This window comes from Phycodurus eques, chromosome 2 (assembly GCF_024500275.1).
Source record: "Phycodurus eques isolate BA_2022a chromosome 2, UOR_Pequ_1.1, whole genome shotgun sequence".
Lineage (NCBI taxonomy): Eukaryota > Metazoa > Chordata > Actinopteri > Syngnathiformes > Syngnathidae > Phycodurus > Phycodurus eques.
Window position 1 is genome coordinate 34,348,821 of NC_084526.1, and position 16,475 is coordinate 34,365,295.

At 43.2% G+C, this 16,475-nt stretch overlaps 1 protein-coding gene across 1 annotated transcript in view; it reads right to left on the reverse strand.

The window, feature by feature from the left end:
* Positions 1-16,475, reverse strand: part of LOC133399162 (E3 SUMO-protein ligase PIAS1-like) — a 117,154-nt gene that overhangs the window by 19,532 nt on the left and 81,147 nt on the right. The window contains exons 3-6 of the mRNA XM_061670445.1: positions 7,520-7,604; positions 7,282-7,420; positions 7,053-7,187; positions 2,912-3,017 (exon numbers count right to left, since the gene is read on the reverse strand). Of these exons, the coding sequence (XP_061526429.1) occupies positions 2,912-3,017; positions 7,053-7,187; positions 7,282-7,420; positions 7,520-7,604 (465 nt within the window). The remainder of the gene's footprint in view (positions 1-2,911; positions 3,018-7,052; positions 7,188-7,281; positions 7,421-7,519; positions 7,605-16,475) is intronic.

Consider the following 16,475-nt stretch of genomic DNA (forward strand, 5'->3'; position numbering starts at 1 on the left):
TAGGCACGACGATCAGCCGGGCTGGCTTATCTAGTTTTAATACCTATACCCGGGAAGACCAATAAAAGACGTTGTGAGGTCATGTGACTTTCTTGCGTTGTTGGACTGGTGAACTAGACTTAAACGTCACTAGCGCTTAAACTGGATTGGAGCAAACAGCGCCAATGCGGAAGTTCTAAGTCGTAGTCTGGCTCACGAAATAGTTGATAAATATGCAATAATTGATAAATAAAAGAGTGGCATGGTGGATGACTGGTTCGAGAGTCTGCCTCAACTCTAAATTGCCCCTAGGTGTGAATGTGAGTGTGAATGGTTGTTTGTTTGTATGTGCCCTGCGATTGGCTGGCAACCAGTTCAGGGTGTAGCCCGCCTCCTGCCCGATGATAGCTGGGATAGGCTCCAGCACTCCCACGACTCTAGTGAGGAGAAGCGGCTCAGAAAATAGATTTATGGATGGATGATAAATAAAAGTAGCGACCGACATTTAGATCATTGTAATGGAGTAAAAGTCCCATTACTTCTGAACAGCAGAAGCGGCGGAAGTGTTTTTTTCTCATCTCGTCAACTCCTGTGATTTATCCAAAGCCGGTCTCGAGTGCACAGGTGGAACCTCTGGCCGATGCGCCAGCATATTAGTTCGCCGCGGAGTAATATTCACAATTACATCTGTGTGTGGATGGTGGATGTGTGGAATGGATTTATGACGACAGCGACGGTGATTCCCCGCCCCCTCAGAAAAACTCATCGGATCTGTACGATTTGTGGTGCCTCGAATTGTCACTTTCTTTGTCGGGTGGCAGCCGTCAGGTGAGGTGCTTGTCCCTGGCCTCCGTCCTCTCTCCTTCTGCACCCAAGGCTGCTTCTCCTCAGAAGATGGTGGCCAAGCGATGGACTTGAATTTGAATTTACCTTGCTAATTTTTCAGAAATAAAGTAAGACTTGAAATGAAGCCAAAAGACAAGTAGCTTGAGCTGATCACTGGATGTTTATTAGAGGCCTCCAAATAAACAGAGCAATTCGCCAAGGCGACGAAAGTACTGAACAGTTCCAATAAGACGCGCTTATATACACTCCATCTGGGACATGCCCACCTCATTCTAAAACCCTCCTCTTGGTCTTGATTGGCTCAAACCAAGTTTCCCTAAAATGGCATCGTTTCTAATTGTGTCACAAAAGATCCAATGTCAATTAAGTCATGCAATACAATCATGTATATACCTAGTTTTTAATGGTATCTGGTGTTCATTTAACAATATAATACAACTAGTTACTAAGAGTTTCTCGCTTTCTACTGGTGTCTGTAATCACAAGGTGGTCATGGCATTCATCTCCCTCTTGGAGGCGCTCTTGGGCCATTAGGCAGTGGGCTGATAGAACAGTTGACAGTCGTAAACAACCAAATTTTGGCATGTCTTCCTAGTTTAACCTATGTAGCAGACTTGATGGCAACAATGAGCCACTTTCAGACTCTCAGCTGTCCTTTACATAAATCATCTGTCACCCGCTGTTATTCAAGTAAGGACTACCAGAGTTTTGCCCAAGAGTAGGCACATTCCACTATTCAGATCATAGGGCTTATTTGTGAAGGACACCACTAACTGATTTGCATGTATGATGCTTGCATTGTCCAAATGTGTTGGTGATGCGATGTAGTTGAGTATTACGTTTAGAATATGGATACGATTTCCTTGTGTACATAAAAGCCCTTATGGCTGGTGGAGAGGTGAGTAACCTGTGGGATGGCACAAGTTTTGCTGCACTCCCCAAAGTTCACAGTCATCCTCCGCGAAATGTGCCGAACACACGAGAATTCTGGTTCCAAAATGCTTAGGAAATTCTCCCAAAATAAATTGAAGACATTTATTCCTCAACTGTCACCGATGGTGTAGCGGTACACTCGCCTGACTTTGGTGCATGCAGCGTGGGTTCAGCTCCCACTCAGTGACGGTGTGAATGTCCGTGTATATATGTGCCCTGACTGACTGACTGACTGGCGACCAGTCCAGGGTGTAGTCCGCCTTTTGCCCGAAGTCAGCTGGGATAGGCTCCAGTGCCCCGTGACCCTGAACAGGATAAGCGGTGTTGCGACTGGCTGGATGGATGGATATTTCTCAACTCCTCTGAAGTTGGCAGATGACGCAAAGCACAAGTTTAGATTTCCGTAAAACGCATGTGCGCTGTCGTTTAGCCATTTACTAAAGTCGAGTTGAATGGGTGGGTACCAACCACGAGCTGGGCAGGTACTTCAATAATAGATAACGTGACTACATAGCACCGACAGCTGAAATGGATCGGCTCGTTGTGCTGCCTTTTGCCTTTCTAATTAATGCATACATTAAACAAACCGCATAGATGACAACCTTAAACCTGTTCACAGACTCATTATGACTCATGTAATCCATAAAACAGTGGGAAAACAATTATTTTAATGGCATGGGACCTTTAAATAGGACTTTGATTAGAGATGCGTAGAATGGGCCAGAATTTTGTTGTAAGCCATTCTTGGGTATTTTTTATCTGTGTGCTTTGGGTCTTTATCCTTTTGGAGGACCCATGTCCTCAGCTGAAATTACGAATTCTGATACTGGGCAACATACATTATTTTTCTACAGAATGTCTGGATAGACTTAAGATCATTATAGCCTGCACAGATTCAAGACACCCTGTGCTCGATATAGCAAAGACCCTCTTCCATGTTTCTCAGTAGGTACTTATGAACAAAGCTGTGATCCTCCAGGACACTTTGTGTTGTTGTTAATATGAAAACTGAAGGCTAAAACTTGAAATAGTGACAATAAACACTGGTCACTGAAATTGGCAAAGAATAGATATTTATTGGGTATCTACAAATTGGTACACCGTTAATGGACCTGTGCAGTCCTAAACACAAAGAGGTTGAGAGGGTGCTTACTCAGTGCTCTGGAGTGGTCTGGGTTCCTTATGCCTTTAGCCCGAAGCCTCTGTAAAAGCACTGTGGATGACTGCTGCTTCACCAAGTACACTGCCATAGAGTAATTCTGTAGAGATGAAAAAAAACAGTTTTTTTTCAGTGGACAACAACTGGATACTGTATTTGAAGGACACAATAGGCAACATGCTTGTAAGAAATGGACACCTGCTTGTCTAAGACACTTTTGAGCCACGTAAGAGGGATGACACTACCATCTATTGTCTTTCTATGAAACTACATCAAATTGACCCTTGTATCTAAGGCAGGTCCTCAGTTCGAGAGAGTTTGGGCCAAATTCAATAAAGGTTTGTGTGTGCAAAAACTTGAGTGTTCACCCAAACAGATGTAGAAAATTATCTACTAATCGAGCACACCCAGAATTGTGTCTGCCTAATGTGCGAAGTTGCTGCGTAATTCATTTTGGGCGTTCTGAAAGGATAATTAATGTGATTTATCAAATGGGAGATGAATTGCAATGGTTTATTTTGCGTCTTTAAATAGCGCGTCGAAAGGCACGTGCAAAAGGCGCCGCTGTGCTTAACCATGATGAGAAGGCGCTGGGAAAATGAGAGGTAACAGGGACAAAACCTCTTTTCTGCTCATGTCGACATTTTTGAAATGCCACAAACAAAAATGATCCCACTATATTGTATATTCAGCAATGCAGTTTTGGAGCTTCTGAATGATCTAAGGCACAAGGGAGTATGGGGTACCGAACCCCCTTATACAGGCTGTTCGGTTCCTGTACGAGCAGTGTCAGAGTTTGGTCCGCATTGCCAGCAGTAAATCGGATTCATTTCGGTGAGGGTTGGACTCCGACATGGTTGCCCTTTGTCACCGATTCTGTTCATAGCTTTTATGGACAGAATTTCTAGGAGCAGCTGAGGCATAGAGGGGGTCTGGTTTGGTGGCCTCAGTATTGCATCTCTGCTTTTTGCAGATGATGTGCTTCTCTTGGCTTCATGAAGCCCTGATCTCCAACTCTCAATGGAGTGGTTCGCAGCTGAGTGTGAAATGGCTGGGATGAAAATCAGCACCTCCAAATCTGGGACTACGGTCTCAGATTTGGAGGTGTATAATAAAAGGTTGGGGATGAGCTCATGCCCCATGTGGAGGAGTTCAAGTACCTTGTTTACCAGAGAGGAAGGAATGGAACGGGAGATCGACAGGCGGATCGGTGCAGCGTCTGCAGTGATAGGGACTTTGTATCGGTCCGTTGTGGTGAAGAAAGAGCTAAGCTGAAAGGCAAAGCTTTATATTTACCCGTCGATCTATGTTCCTACCCTCACCTATGGTTACGATCTGTGGTTTCTGACCGAAAGAACAAGATCCCGGATACAAGCGGCCGAAATGAGTTTCCTTCACAGGGTGTCCCGGCTCTCCCGTAGAGATAGAGTGAGAAGCTCGGTCATCCGAGACGAGCCAGATGAGGTGGCTGGGGCAACTGATTCGGATGCCGCCTGGACGTCTTCCTGGTGAGGTGTTCCAGACACATCCCACCGGGAGGACGGCTCCTCTTTTCGAGGAGCCGTTGGCTGGCAGCAGCGGTGTGGGTGGTCACGCGGTCATGTTCTAACACTCCTCTTGTCCTCACTGATCTGTTTTTATTGCTTTTGTTGAGCTCATTTCTTTGAACGTGTGAGTGTAAGTTAACTGCGAGTGACCCAGCGATGTGGTTTGCGAGAACTTTTATCCACTTGATTATAACTTTGAGCGTAGTAACGCTGCTGCCGCTTCACTGCCTGTCATGACGTGGAGAGGTTCCCCCAGCCGGCTGCTGCGACTTCCTGGATCCCCCTACGGACATCGATTTCCGGTGACATATAGCTGAGGTCAGGAGACGTGACACGAAAAGCAAGATCAAGAAGAGAGATGTACATTATTTGAATGGTTTAGGGGGAACCAGGAAATGTATGCCTATGTCTTCACATTAACAGGTACTGGAACACCGCAGTGGTAAGGGAACGTATTTGTACGCTGGATAATGAACTATTGACATTTTCTCTCACCCGTTTTATTTACCTCACGAGTTTCAACACATTTTATTATACACTACGTTGGTGTATATTCCACTGTGAGGGGTCGGGGGAGGGGGGAGCCGGGGGACAGTTGGAGTCACATCGAAGCGACGGACCGCTTTGTTGTAATGCTGAATTCTAGCAGTAGGGGGCACCAAAAGTCGCAGATTGTAGCTTTAAGGGGGAGACACACACTCGGACGCACACTCATCGCGGGCACGCCCTCGCGTTTTTCTGGGGTAACAAGGTAACCCCAGAAAAACACCTAATTTGTAACGGAGTGTTACGATAACACTAAATGTTATTACTGGATTGGCAGTTGGAACAAGTTAAATCAAACAAAACACGGCTTTTATGCAGTTGCTGGGTCCCCCAGTATTTTGGGGCGATAGATATACAGCGGCTGAAATAAGTATTTAACACGTCACTGTTTTTCTCATTAAATATACTTCCAAAGGTGCTATTGACCTGAAAATTTCACCAGATGTTGGAAACAACCTAAGTAATAGACACAAGACCCCTTTGCTGGGAAAAAAAAAAAAAAAAGCTCGTTTAAGCTTTGCTGAACAACATTTGGACAAGCCAGTTAAATACTGGGAGAATATAGTCTGGTCTGATGAGAGCAAAATTGAACTGTTTGGATGCCATAATGTGCACAACGTGTGCACCAATGAAAAACAGAAATGCACTAAGTAGGTGCACAATGTATTGTTTACAATTGGAGAAATCAAATGCAGTCAAATACAAGAACAGTGCACACTAAAAGCTTGAATAAAAAGCTTGAAATTAAGTATGAGTAATGTATGTATAAATTTAGAAACAGAAATAATACAGTCATTGAAAAAAATAGTAGACCCCTGCTTTCTTCAGTTTCTTGGTCATTTTTAATGACAGGTGCAGCAAAAGTTTCCCTTTTTTGGACATATATGATGACGACAATGAAAATAGATCACGCGAGTTGAATACAAGAGCTGATATCTAGCTCTAGCCATTTCCATGGTTTTCTTGATAAAAACCAAATTTATATTTAATAATGCAATTACGCTTTTGTATACTTCAGATAAAATGCCTTGAGCGGTATCAGGTATTATAATGAACAAGAAACCGAAGAAACAAGGGTGGTCTAATATTTTTATATATTATACATATACTGTATAGAGATGTACAATTTGATATACAGTACATACAAACACACATATTCGTCATAATATATATGAGAATGCAGGCATTGATCTATTTAAAAAATGACTTATGTTAAGAATGGGCTAATGCCATTATCACATAATTTCTCAAGTTTACCGTATATAATGTTTTGAATTCATAAAAATAAATATAAAAGTATTTGAAGTTGTTTGTCAGTTTTCATTCCACTGCTTTTACTGATGTTTTAGATTTTTGCCGTGGTATTGTTTCAGTACCGTTATCGAGGTACTTTATGCAGGGATAGTATCCAGTTAGAATTTTGGTACCGTGACACCACTAAATATTACAGCAACTTACTGAGCGGTAAAACAGCAGAGGAAGAAGTTCTTCGTTTTTCTGCATGACTGTACTATAAAGTAGTGCCTCCCGGTGGCCAAGGTGAGCACACCAGAAGCCACAGAACACTGATTTGGAAGCAGCATTAAATCATGATTCACAAACTGTTTAATGCTTAGTATTCTATTTAATTATTTTATTGTTCTGTGTTTTTATAAAGTACAATATTATAGAGTGCTAGTTTCCTTATCCTGCGATTGGCTGGCGACTTGTTCAGCGTATACACCGCTTCTCGCCCAAAGAAAGCTGGGACCCTTGTGAGGATGAACGGTACAGAAAATGGATGGATGGATAAGAGCATGGACACGAAACGAATTCAACTTGTATCTCAAAGCACCACTGCACTTGAGATTCCATTTTGCGCTCACAGTGCTCTCCCAAATGGTCAGGGATCACCTAAAGCACAAAACCCTCTTTTAAATACGGTCGTGTCCACCACATGTATACCTGTTGCCAACAGCGCTCGCAATCCGTTGCAGTTAGTGAACAGGAAATGTAGCACCCGCTATATCGGATTTTAGTAAATCCAGCCCTTTGTCTCTTACCCTTCCAATTTCAGCAGTCCAGGACACCACAATGGTATTAGGGACTGTGGTGGACAATCTGACCAGTGAGGTAATGTTGATGGGTTGGCTGGGCCGCTTTGGCTCGACACCGTTTTTGGTCGGAGGAAGATAACCCTGTGATATTGTATGGTAAAAATATGTTAAGATTACAGGTATTAAAATAAAAAACAAAACAGGGTATTTGGCTGATTATGTCAGTGTTTCTCACCGGCAGGTTACACGGCTTGCTGTTTACTTTCACACACAAACTGGGTGGAAAATGATCTTCCTGAGGACAGCTCGTCTCTGACAGGCAAAACCGCAATTGGACTTGAACTGAGAAATCACATTTGCTCCCCGAGATGTCCCTTAAAGCACAAAAACAGCTTTGAAGCATGCAGCTTGATGAATAATTAAGAAATAATTCACAGTCCAGCTTGAAAAAAACAGCGTCTCATCCATCTTACATTGAACTGCTGATCTGCTGGACTTGCTGTGGCGTTAATGCGAAGGCAAAACACGTCTCCTGAAACCTCTGGCTGTTGTCCGAAGCTGCAGAAAAACAAGAAAACATAATAGGAAATTATACATAACTCAAATAATTCACATTACAAGTACATCTTTGTAAACCAATAATGGTTGTCAACAACATGATTAAGTCAAATCTTTTAAAATCAAGAATTACTGTACACTTAAGGACTGACATGATGGGAACATAGGCAACAAACAGTCATATTTCTCCCACGTTGTGGCAACTGTGCTAACCACTCCGTTTTACACCAAAATTACACGAGTGCATACTGGTTTCCTAATGAACAATTCGAACAGAAATAATCCGTATCCACTGTTGAAATTGTGCTGGTTTACTTAAAAAGTATTTTTTTAAAGTCTAAAAACTATTCATGGTCTACCAATAACATAATTTTGCCAGTGAAACATTGAAGATAAATGTCGCGATTGTTCCATTTCCAAGTGTAAACTACCAGTGGGCAAGACTTTTATCATAACACTGAGTAATTATAATTACTGTGGTCTTTCATCCAATGGGCTGTGAATCTGACATGGAAGATGGAAGAGTGACAGAAACACCAATCAGGAATTTACTATGGCTTTAAATAAATTGGTGAAATGTTAGGGACTGCTTAAAAGACACCCACATGACTCAGTTTCAAATCTACTTAAGATAATTATCGCATTGGCCGTGGTCATCAAACATTCAAAGAATATTTCATTGTCTTTGTAATTACCACACACACTATAGAATAGAGGACCTTTTTGGCATATTATACATTCATTGTGAACATCTCTTTTCTTTACACATTTTGGAGCCTGTCTGTGTGCCACAGAAGAAAATTACATGTGATGTGCTTTCAGGCTTTTCTTCCTCTTCGGGAAACTGAAGCTAAAAATAGATCTCGATCACTCTAGCTCTATCACACTTTCTCTCTCGCTCTGTCCTTGCTTGCTTTTTCCTCACTCTCGCCCCCACGCCACTCTTCCATCACGCTTGAAGTCACTCTCACCACGAAACTGGATTTGTTCTCATGTTTCAGTGTGGCTAAAATAGATATGAAAAGGTTGACTAGCCCCATCCAATTTCAACCTACAACCATGCAATTGCCATTTTTCTAACGATGAATATTAGCTACATAAACTGAACATGAAATAAAAAAAGGTATATTTGTGTAGATCAAAGCTAAAACATACTTCCATGCATTATTATTTATTTTTGTATGCCTGCAGTATTTAGTATTTTAGTATGTATTTGTAGTATCTAACCCTGAGCTCACACATTCAAAAAGCTTTTAATAAAGGCAGCACAGTTCATGAGTGGTTTGTTGAGACAATCAAAAGAAAATGCTAGTGACACGCATCATAATTCATTTGGTAATATCAGATGAGACTGTTTTTAAAATCAAACGCTCAGATTATCTTTCTGCAAATATGTCATCTGCAAAGCCACACACACAACCCAAATTCCAATGAAGTTGGGACGTTGTGTTAAACATAAATAAAAACAGAATACAATGATTTGCAAATCGTGTTTAACCTATATTTGATTGAATACACTAAAAAGACAAGATATTTAATGTTCAAACTGATAAACTTGATTGTTTTTAGCAAATTATCATTAACTTGGAATTTTATGGCTGCAACACGTTCCAAAAAAGCTGGAACAGGTGGCAAAAAAGACTGAGAAAGTTGACTGATGCTCATCAAAAACCTGTTTGGAACATCCCACAGGTGAATAGGCTAATTGGGAACAGGTGGGTGCCATGACTGGGTATAAAAGGAGCTTCCCTGAATTGTTCAGTCATTCACAAGCAAAAATGGGGCGAGGTTCACCTCTTTGTGAACAAGTGCGTGAGAAAATAGTCGAACAGTTCAAGGACAATGTTCCTCAAAGTACAATTGCAAGGAATATAGGGATTTCATCATCTACGGTCCATAATATCAAAAGGTTCAGAGAATCTGGAGAAATCACTGCATGTAAGCGGCAAGGCCGAAAACCAACATTGAATTCATGTGACCTTCAATCGCTCAGGCGGCACTGCATCTAAAACCAACATCAATGTGTACAGGATATCACCACATGGGCTCAGGAACACTTCAGAAAACCAATGTCAGTAAATACAGTTCGGCATGACATCCGTAAGTGCAACTTGAAACTCTACTATGCAAAGCAAAAGCTGTTTATCAACAACACCCAGAAACGCCACCGGCTTATCTGGGCCCGAGCTCATCTAAGATGGACTGATGCAAAGTGGAAAAGTGTTCTATGGTCCGACGAGTCCACATTTCAAATTGTTTTTGGAAATTGTGGACGTCATGTCCTCTGGGCCATAGAGGAAAAGAACCATCCGGACTGTTATGGTCGCAAAGTTCAAAAGCCAGCATCTGTGATGGTATGGGGCTGTGTTAGTGCCAATGGCATGGGTAACTTTCACATCTGTGAAGGCACCATTAATGCTGAAAGGTACATACAGGTTTTGGAGAAACATATGCTGCTACCCAAGCAACGTCTTTTTCATGGACGCCCTTGCTTCTTTCAGCAAGGCTATGCCAAACCACATGCTGCACGTGTTACAACAGCGTGGCTTTGTAGTAAAAGAGTGCGGGTATTAGACTGGCCTGCCTGCAGTCCAGACCTGTCTCCCATTGAAAATGTGTGGCGCATTATGAAGCGTAAAACACGACAACGGAGACCCCGGACTGTTGAACAGCTGACGCTGTACATCAAGCAAGAATGACCACCTACAAAGCTTCAACAATTAGTGTCCTCAGTTCCCAAAAGTTTATTGGATGTTGTTAAAAGGAAAGGTGATGTAACACAGTGGTAAACATGACCTTGTCCCAGATTTTTTGGAACGTGTTAAAGCCATAAAATTCTAAGTTAATGCTTATTTGCTAAAAACAAAGTTTATCAGTTTGAACATTAAATATAGTCTTTGTAGTGTATTCAATTAAATATAGGTCAAACATGATTTGCAAATCATTGTATTCTGTTTGTATTTATGTTTAACACAACATCCCAACTTCATTGGAATTGGGGTTGTAAAAACAATGAGACTAGAACACCAGGGGGGTCTTCCAGCAAGCAAGTTCAAAATGCTAAACCTGAGTTATGACGTGACTCACCCTGACCTCCAAAATTGGGATCATTCAGGTCCAAAACAGGTGATCTGAATTAGTTCAATCAACTCCAAGTACACTTATCTTGAGTTAAGCTTGTGCATGGCCACAACCAAAAGACATCCTCAACAGAGCCCCGAAATGTCGATTTACCAGGGAAACCGATTGAAATATGTCAAGTTCATTACGCCCGCTTTGGAATTTGAAGTGCTTCATGTGGGCATTCAGTGATATGAAAAAGCAATTGATGCATGAGTGAATCCGGAAGTTTGAATGGAATACTATTAAATGCAATAACTTAAGATTTGACCACACTTTAAATTGCAGCATATAGGAATATATTTTGCATAAAATCTGATTTTCATTTACCGTAGGTGCAATCTGGCATTTAAAAGCGTACTTGGAAGCAGTTTAAAGAAATATAAAAACATCATTCAGGAATGTAGTCAAGGCAATAGAGTATTTTGTTCAGCTATGATTGGACCTCACGGAAATTGTATTGATACTAATTTACATTTATTAATAAAGCAAATATTAATTTTATATTTAACACATTTTTATTGAACACAGTTTTATTTACCGGTACACATTTGTGTCATTGATTTGGAGACACAAATGGAACAGTTTGTATATGTGAATATAAAGTCAATTTAAAACAAAAAGATAACTTTCGATTTCTCCTCAGTCAAGAAAAGACACTTTGTGCTGGAGCAGTGATGGGATGTGCATGACGTGTCCCATCCATGTCTAATTTGGAAGCCAAAATAACACCCAATTAGACTGCATGGGGGGAACCAAACCTTTTGTGCTCAAGGGCTACATTGTATTTTGAAAATGGACAGATGGGCCAGGTCATTTGTAGATGTGGTCAAATGAAACAGTTCATGTGTGTCAAAAAAATATTTACTCGAATAATAAAATATTGTCCATCCATCCATTTTCTGTACCGCTTATCCTCACTGGTGTCGCGGGTGTCCCGGAGCCTATCCCAGCTGTCTTCGGGCGAGAGGCTGGGTACACCCTGAACTGGTTGCCAGCCAATCGCAGGGCACATATAAACAAACAACCATTCACACTCACATTCACACCTTCGGACAATTTAGAGTCGTCAATTAACCTACCATGCATGTTTTTGGGATGTGGGAGGAAACCGGAGTGCCCGGAGAAAACCCACGCAGGCACGAGGAGAACATGCAAACTCCACATAGGCGGGGCCGGGGATTGAACCTCCAAACTGTGAGGCAGATGTCCTTAACCAGTTATTTTATTTACAATAAATCAAAAGGTAAATGATGAATAAAATCTTGGTTTACAAATAAAATGTTATTCTAGTTTTAACATCTTTTGTAAATCAAGCATAATTGATTTAAATAACCACTTATTAAAAATAAACAAATCATTGTCAAACATATATTTATTTAATTGTATTCATATTCCCTCAATTAACCAATTATAAGAGAAGTGATTAAGAAATAAATACAATGAAAAAATAACTTTAATCTAATTTTTAGGAAAATTGGCTTAATTAATGCAAAACGTATTAGTGACTCTTGATAAATGCTCATTGGGTCCGATTAAACAACGGAGGGCCCCTCTGTACTTAGGCCACCCCTGAATTAGACTGGTCCAAGTCTGAGCCACAGCCTGTCTATCATGATTTGATAATAATAATAATATGTTAAGATAAATGATTTCTACATCAATCATTTGCAATCTTGCTGAAGTATATTTCTTACACTGTTACAGTTAACGGCCGTTCCACTGTGTCTGTGACTATCTCACCGGCAGACACATTGTTGCACACAATTTGCACCGACGTCAGTGCAAATCTTCCGTGTTGACTGAGTATATGAAAAGCAATAGTTTTTTGGGGGGGATCAGAAATTAGTCTGGGAATACCAGCATATCATTTTAGATTTAGTTGTGCCTCAATATTAATGGGATAGCGGAGAAACAGACAAGCCGTGTTTGCTTCATGTGGGAGGAGACGCGTAGAAAGTCAGGATTGAGCAGACCTAATCTGCTCACGAGCAGCAAATCGGTCGGGCCCTAGCCCAAATGCACATAAACAACAACATAAGTGTAAATGCATATTAAACATTTAGTTGGCCTGTACTGACTCTTCGTCCGATAGGTTTAAATGAAGGTATTACTCCACTGTCCCCCCGTCTGCAATTGTTACCAGATTGAGACAATATTTAATGGTCTATACCCTCAGCCCTCAATAGGCGGCCATATGAAGTTGTGGCCTCCTAACTGTTGCATCGGTTGAAATATGTATTTAACATGTCACATTTTTCTCACTAAATATATTTCCAAAGGTGCTACTGACCTGAAAATTTCACCAGATGTTGGGAACAACCCAAGTAATCCATACATGTAAAGAAAGTAGAACCAATAAAATCAGAAAATAAGTTGTGTAATAATGTGAAATTACACAGGGAAAAGGTATTGGACACATGAAGAAAGGGAGGTGCAAAAAGGCATGGAAAGCCAAGACAACACCTAAAATCTATCAATAATCAAACAGCAATCCAGCCCCTTATCAGTGCTAATGAATATCAGCTGGTTCAGTCTTAATTGATGGCCGACAAAAAGGTCTCATTGCCAAGGTGTGAGTCAAGACACATCTTACGATGTGTGAGAGCAAAGAGCTGTCTCAAGACCATCGCAAACTAATTGTTGCAACACATAACGATGGCATTGATTCCAGGCGCATTTCTAAGCTTCTGAACATTCCAGTGAGCACGGTCGGAGCCATAATACGTAAGTGCGAAGCCAATCATACCACCATAAATTTGCCTCGATCATGGAAAGATTTCTGACAGAGGAGTGAAAAGAATAATCAGGAAAGTTGTCCAAGAGCCAAGGACCGACCACCTGTGGAGAGATTCAAAAAGACCTGGAATTAGCAGGTACTGTTGTCCCAAGGAAAACAGTGAGTAATGTACTCCGCCGCCATGGCCTGTATGCACACTTACCACGCAAGACCCAATTGCAGAAAAAAAGCATGTCAAAGTGCGTTTAAAGTTTGCTGAACAACATTTGAACGAGCCAGTTAAATACTGGGAGAATATAGTCTGGTCGGATGAGAGCAAAATTTAACTATTTGGATGCCATAATGCACACCATATTTGGAGGAGAAATGGCACTGCACATCACCTTACACCTATTGAATATTCAAATACATCAGACTTTCTTTCTTCATTTTTGTTCACAAAAAAACGCTAGCTCAAAGCTAACACACGAATGAAAAACACCGTTGACGAGCTAACAAAAATTAGCACTGAACTCGCAGCACTCATATTTCTAAAAATAATGAATAAGATCAACAAACAGAAACACCAGATAAACATACAAACAGGCAACATAACAATACTCTCTGGCATATATTCTGCAAATTCTGTGAGAAACAAGTTATAATAACAATATTCGTTAGTGACTTCTACATTCCTTGTTACTGCAAGCGTGTATCTCGTGTGCACCACACTGCCCCTCAGAGGTCAAATGTGCACAGGAACAACAACAATGAAGGCACACACAGAGACAGCTAAGCACCACTCACTAGATGATTTCTATCCACCACAACATTGTCAGTAAAACTAAACCCCAGTTGCATCAAGAAGTTCAAAAGTGTGTTGCTGCACATTTTGCACTGTAAAAGTATAATTTGTATTTATTATTTATTGAGGTCCCCTCCTTGAGCCGTCACCTTATCGTGGTGGAGGGGTTTGTGTGTCCCAATGATCCTAGGAGCTAAGTTGTCTGGGGCTTTAAGCCCCTGGCAGGGTCACATATGGAAAACAGGTCCTAGGTGAGGGACCAGAAAAAGCATGGCTCAAAGACCCCTTATGATGATGACAAAAAATGGACTCAGGTTTCCCTTGCCCGGACGCGGGTCACCGGGGCCCCCCTCTGGAGCCAGGCCTGGGGGTGGGGCTCGAAGGCGATTGCCTGGTGGCCGGGCCTGCACCCATGGGGCCCAGGCACAGCCTGAAAGGGTAATGTGGGTGTAGTAGGAGCTGGGTGGTGGGCGAAGGCGGGAACCTTGGCGATCTGATCCCCGCCTACATAATCTAGCTCGGGGGACGTGGAATATCACCTCTCTGGCAGGGAAGGAGCCCAAGCTGGTGTGTGACGTCGAGAAGTTCCGACTAGATATAGTCGGACTCGCCTCCACGCACAGCTTGGGTTCTGGTACCAGTCCTCTCGAGAGGGGTTGGACTCTCTTCCACTCTGGAAATGCCCACGGTGAGAGGCGCTGAGCAGGTGTGGGTATACTTATTGCTCCCCGGCTAGGCGCCTGTACGTTGGGGTTCACCCCAGTGGATGAGAGGGTAGCCTCCCTCCGCCTTCGGGTGGGGGGACGGGTCCTGACTGTTGTTTGTGCCTATGCACCAAAGAGCAGTTCCGAGTACCCACCCTTTTTGGAGTTCTTGGAGGGGGTGCTGGAGAGCGCTCTCGCTGGGGACTCCATCGTTCTGCTGGGGGACTTCAATGCTCACGTGGGCAATGACAGTGAGACCTGGAAGGGCGTGATTGGGAGTAACGGCCCCCCCGATCAGAACCCGAGTGGTGTTCTGTTATTGGACTTCTGTGCTCATCACGGATTGTCCATAACAACACTATGTCCAAGCATAAGGGTGTCCACATGTGCACCAGGACACCGCAGTTCGATGATCGACTTTATGGTCGTGTCATCGGACTTGCGGCCGCATGTCTTGGACACTCGGGTGAAGAGAGGGGCGGAACTGTCAACTGATCACCACCTGGTGGTGGGTTGGCTCTGATGGTGGGGGAAGATGGCGGTCCGACGTGGTTGGCCCAAACATATTGTGAGGGCCTTGCTCATGTTCCAGGGGAGGCGGGGGACATCGAGTCCGAGTGGACCATGTTCCGCGCCTCAATTGCTGAGGCGCCTGACCGGAGCTGTGGCCGTAAGGAGGTCGGTGCTTGTCGTGGCGGCAATCCCCGAACCCATTGGTGGACACCAACGGTGAGGGATGCCGTCAAGCTAAAAAAGGACTCCTATTGGGCCTTTTTGGCCTGTGGGACTCCTGAGGCAGCTGATGGGTATCGGCTGGCCAAGCGGAATGCCGCTTTGGTGGTCGCTAAAGCAAAAACTCGGGCATGGGAGGAGTTCGGGGAGGCCATGGAGAAAGACCTCTGGACGGCTTCGAGGAAATTCTGGTCCACCAACCGGCGTCTCGGGAGGGGGAAGCAGTGCACCATCAACACTGTGTATAGTGGGGGAGGGGTGCTGCTGACCTCGACTCGGGACATTGTGAGCCGGTGGGGAAAATACTTCGAAGACCTCCTCAATTCCACCGACACGCCTTCCCATGAGGGAGCAGAGTCTGGGTTCTCTGAGGCGGGCTCTCCTATCTCTGGGGTTGAGGTCACCGAGGTGGTTAAAAAGCTCCTCAGTGGCAAGGCCCCGAGGGTGGATGAGATTCGACCAGAGTTCCTCAAGGCTCTGGATGTTGTGTGGCTGTCCTGGTTGACACGCTTCTGCAACATCGCATGGACATCGGGAACAGCGCCTCTGGATTGGCAGGCTGGAGTGTTGGTCCACCTTTTTAAGAAGGGGGACCGGAGGCTATGTTCCAGCTACAGGGGGATCACACTCCTCAGCCTCCCTGGTAAGGTCTATTCAGGGGTGCTGGAGAGGAGGTTCCTTTGGGAAGTTGAATCTCAGATTCAGGAGGAGCAGTGTGGTTTTCGTCCTGGCCGTGGAACAGTGGACCAGCTCTACACCCTTGGCAGGGTTCTCGAGGGTGCATGTGAGTT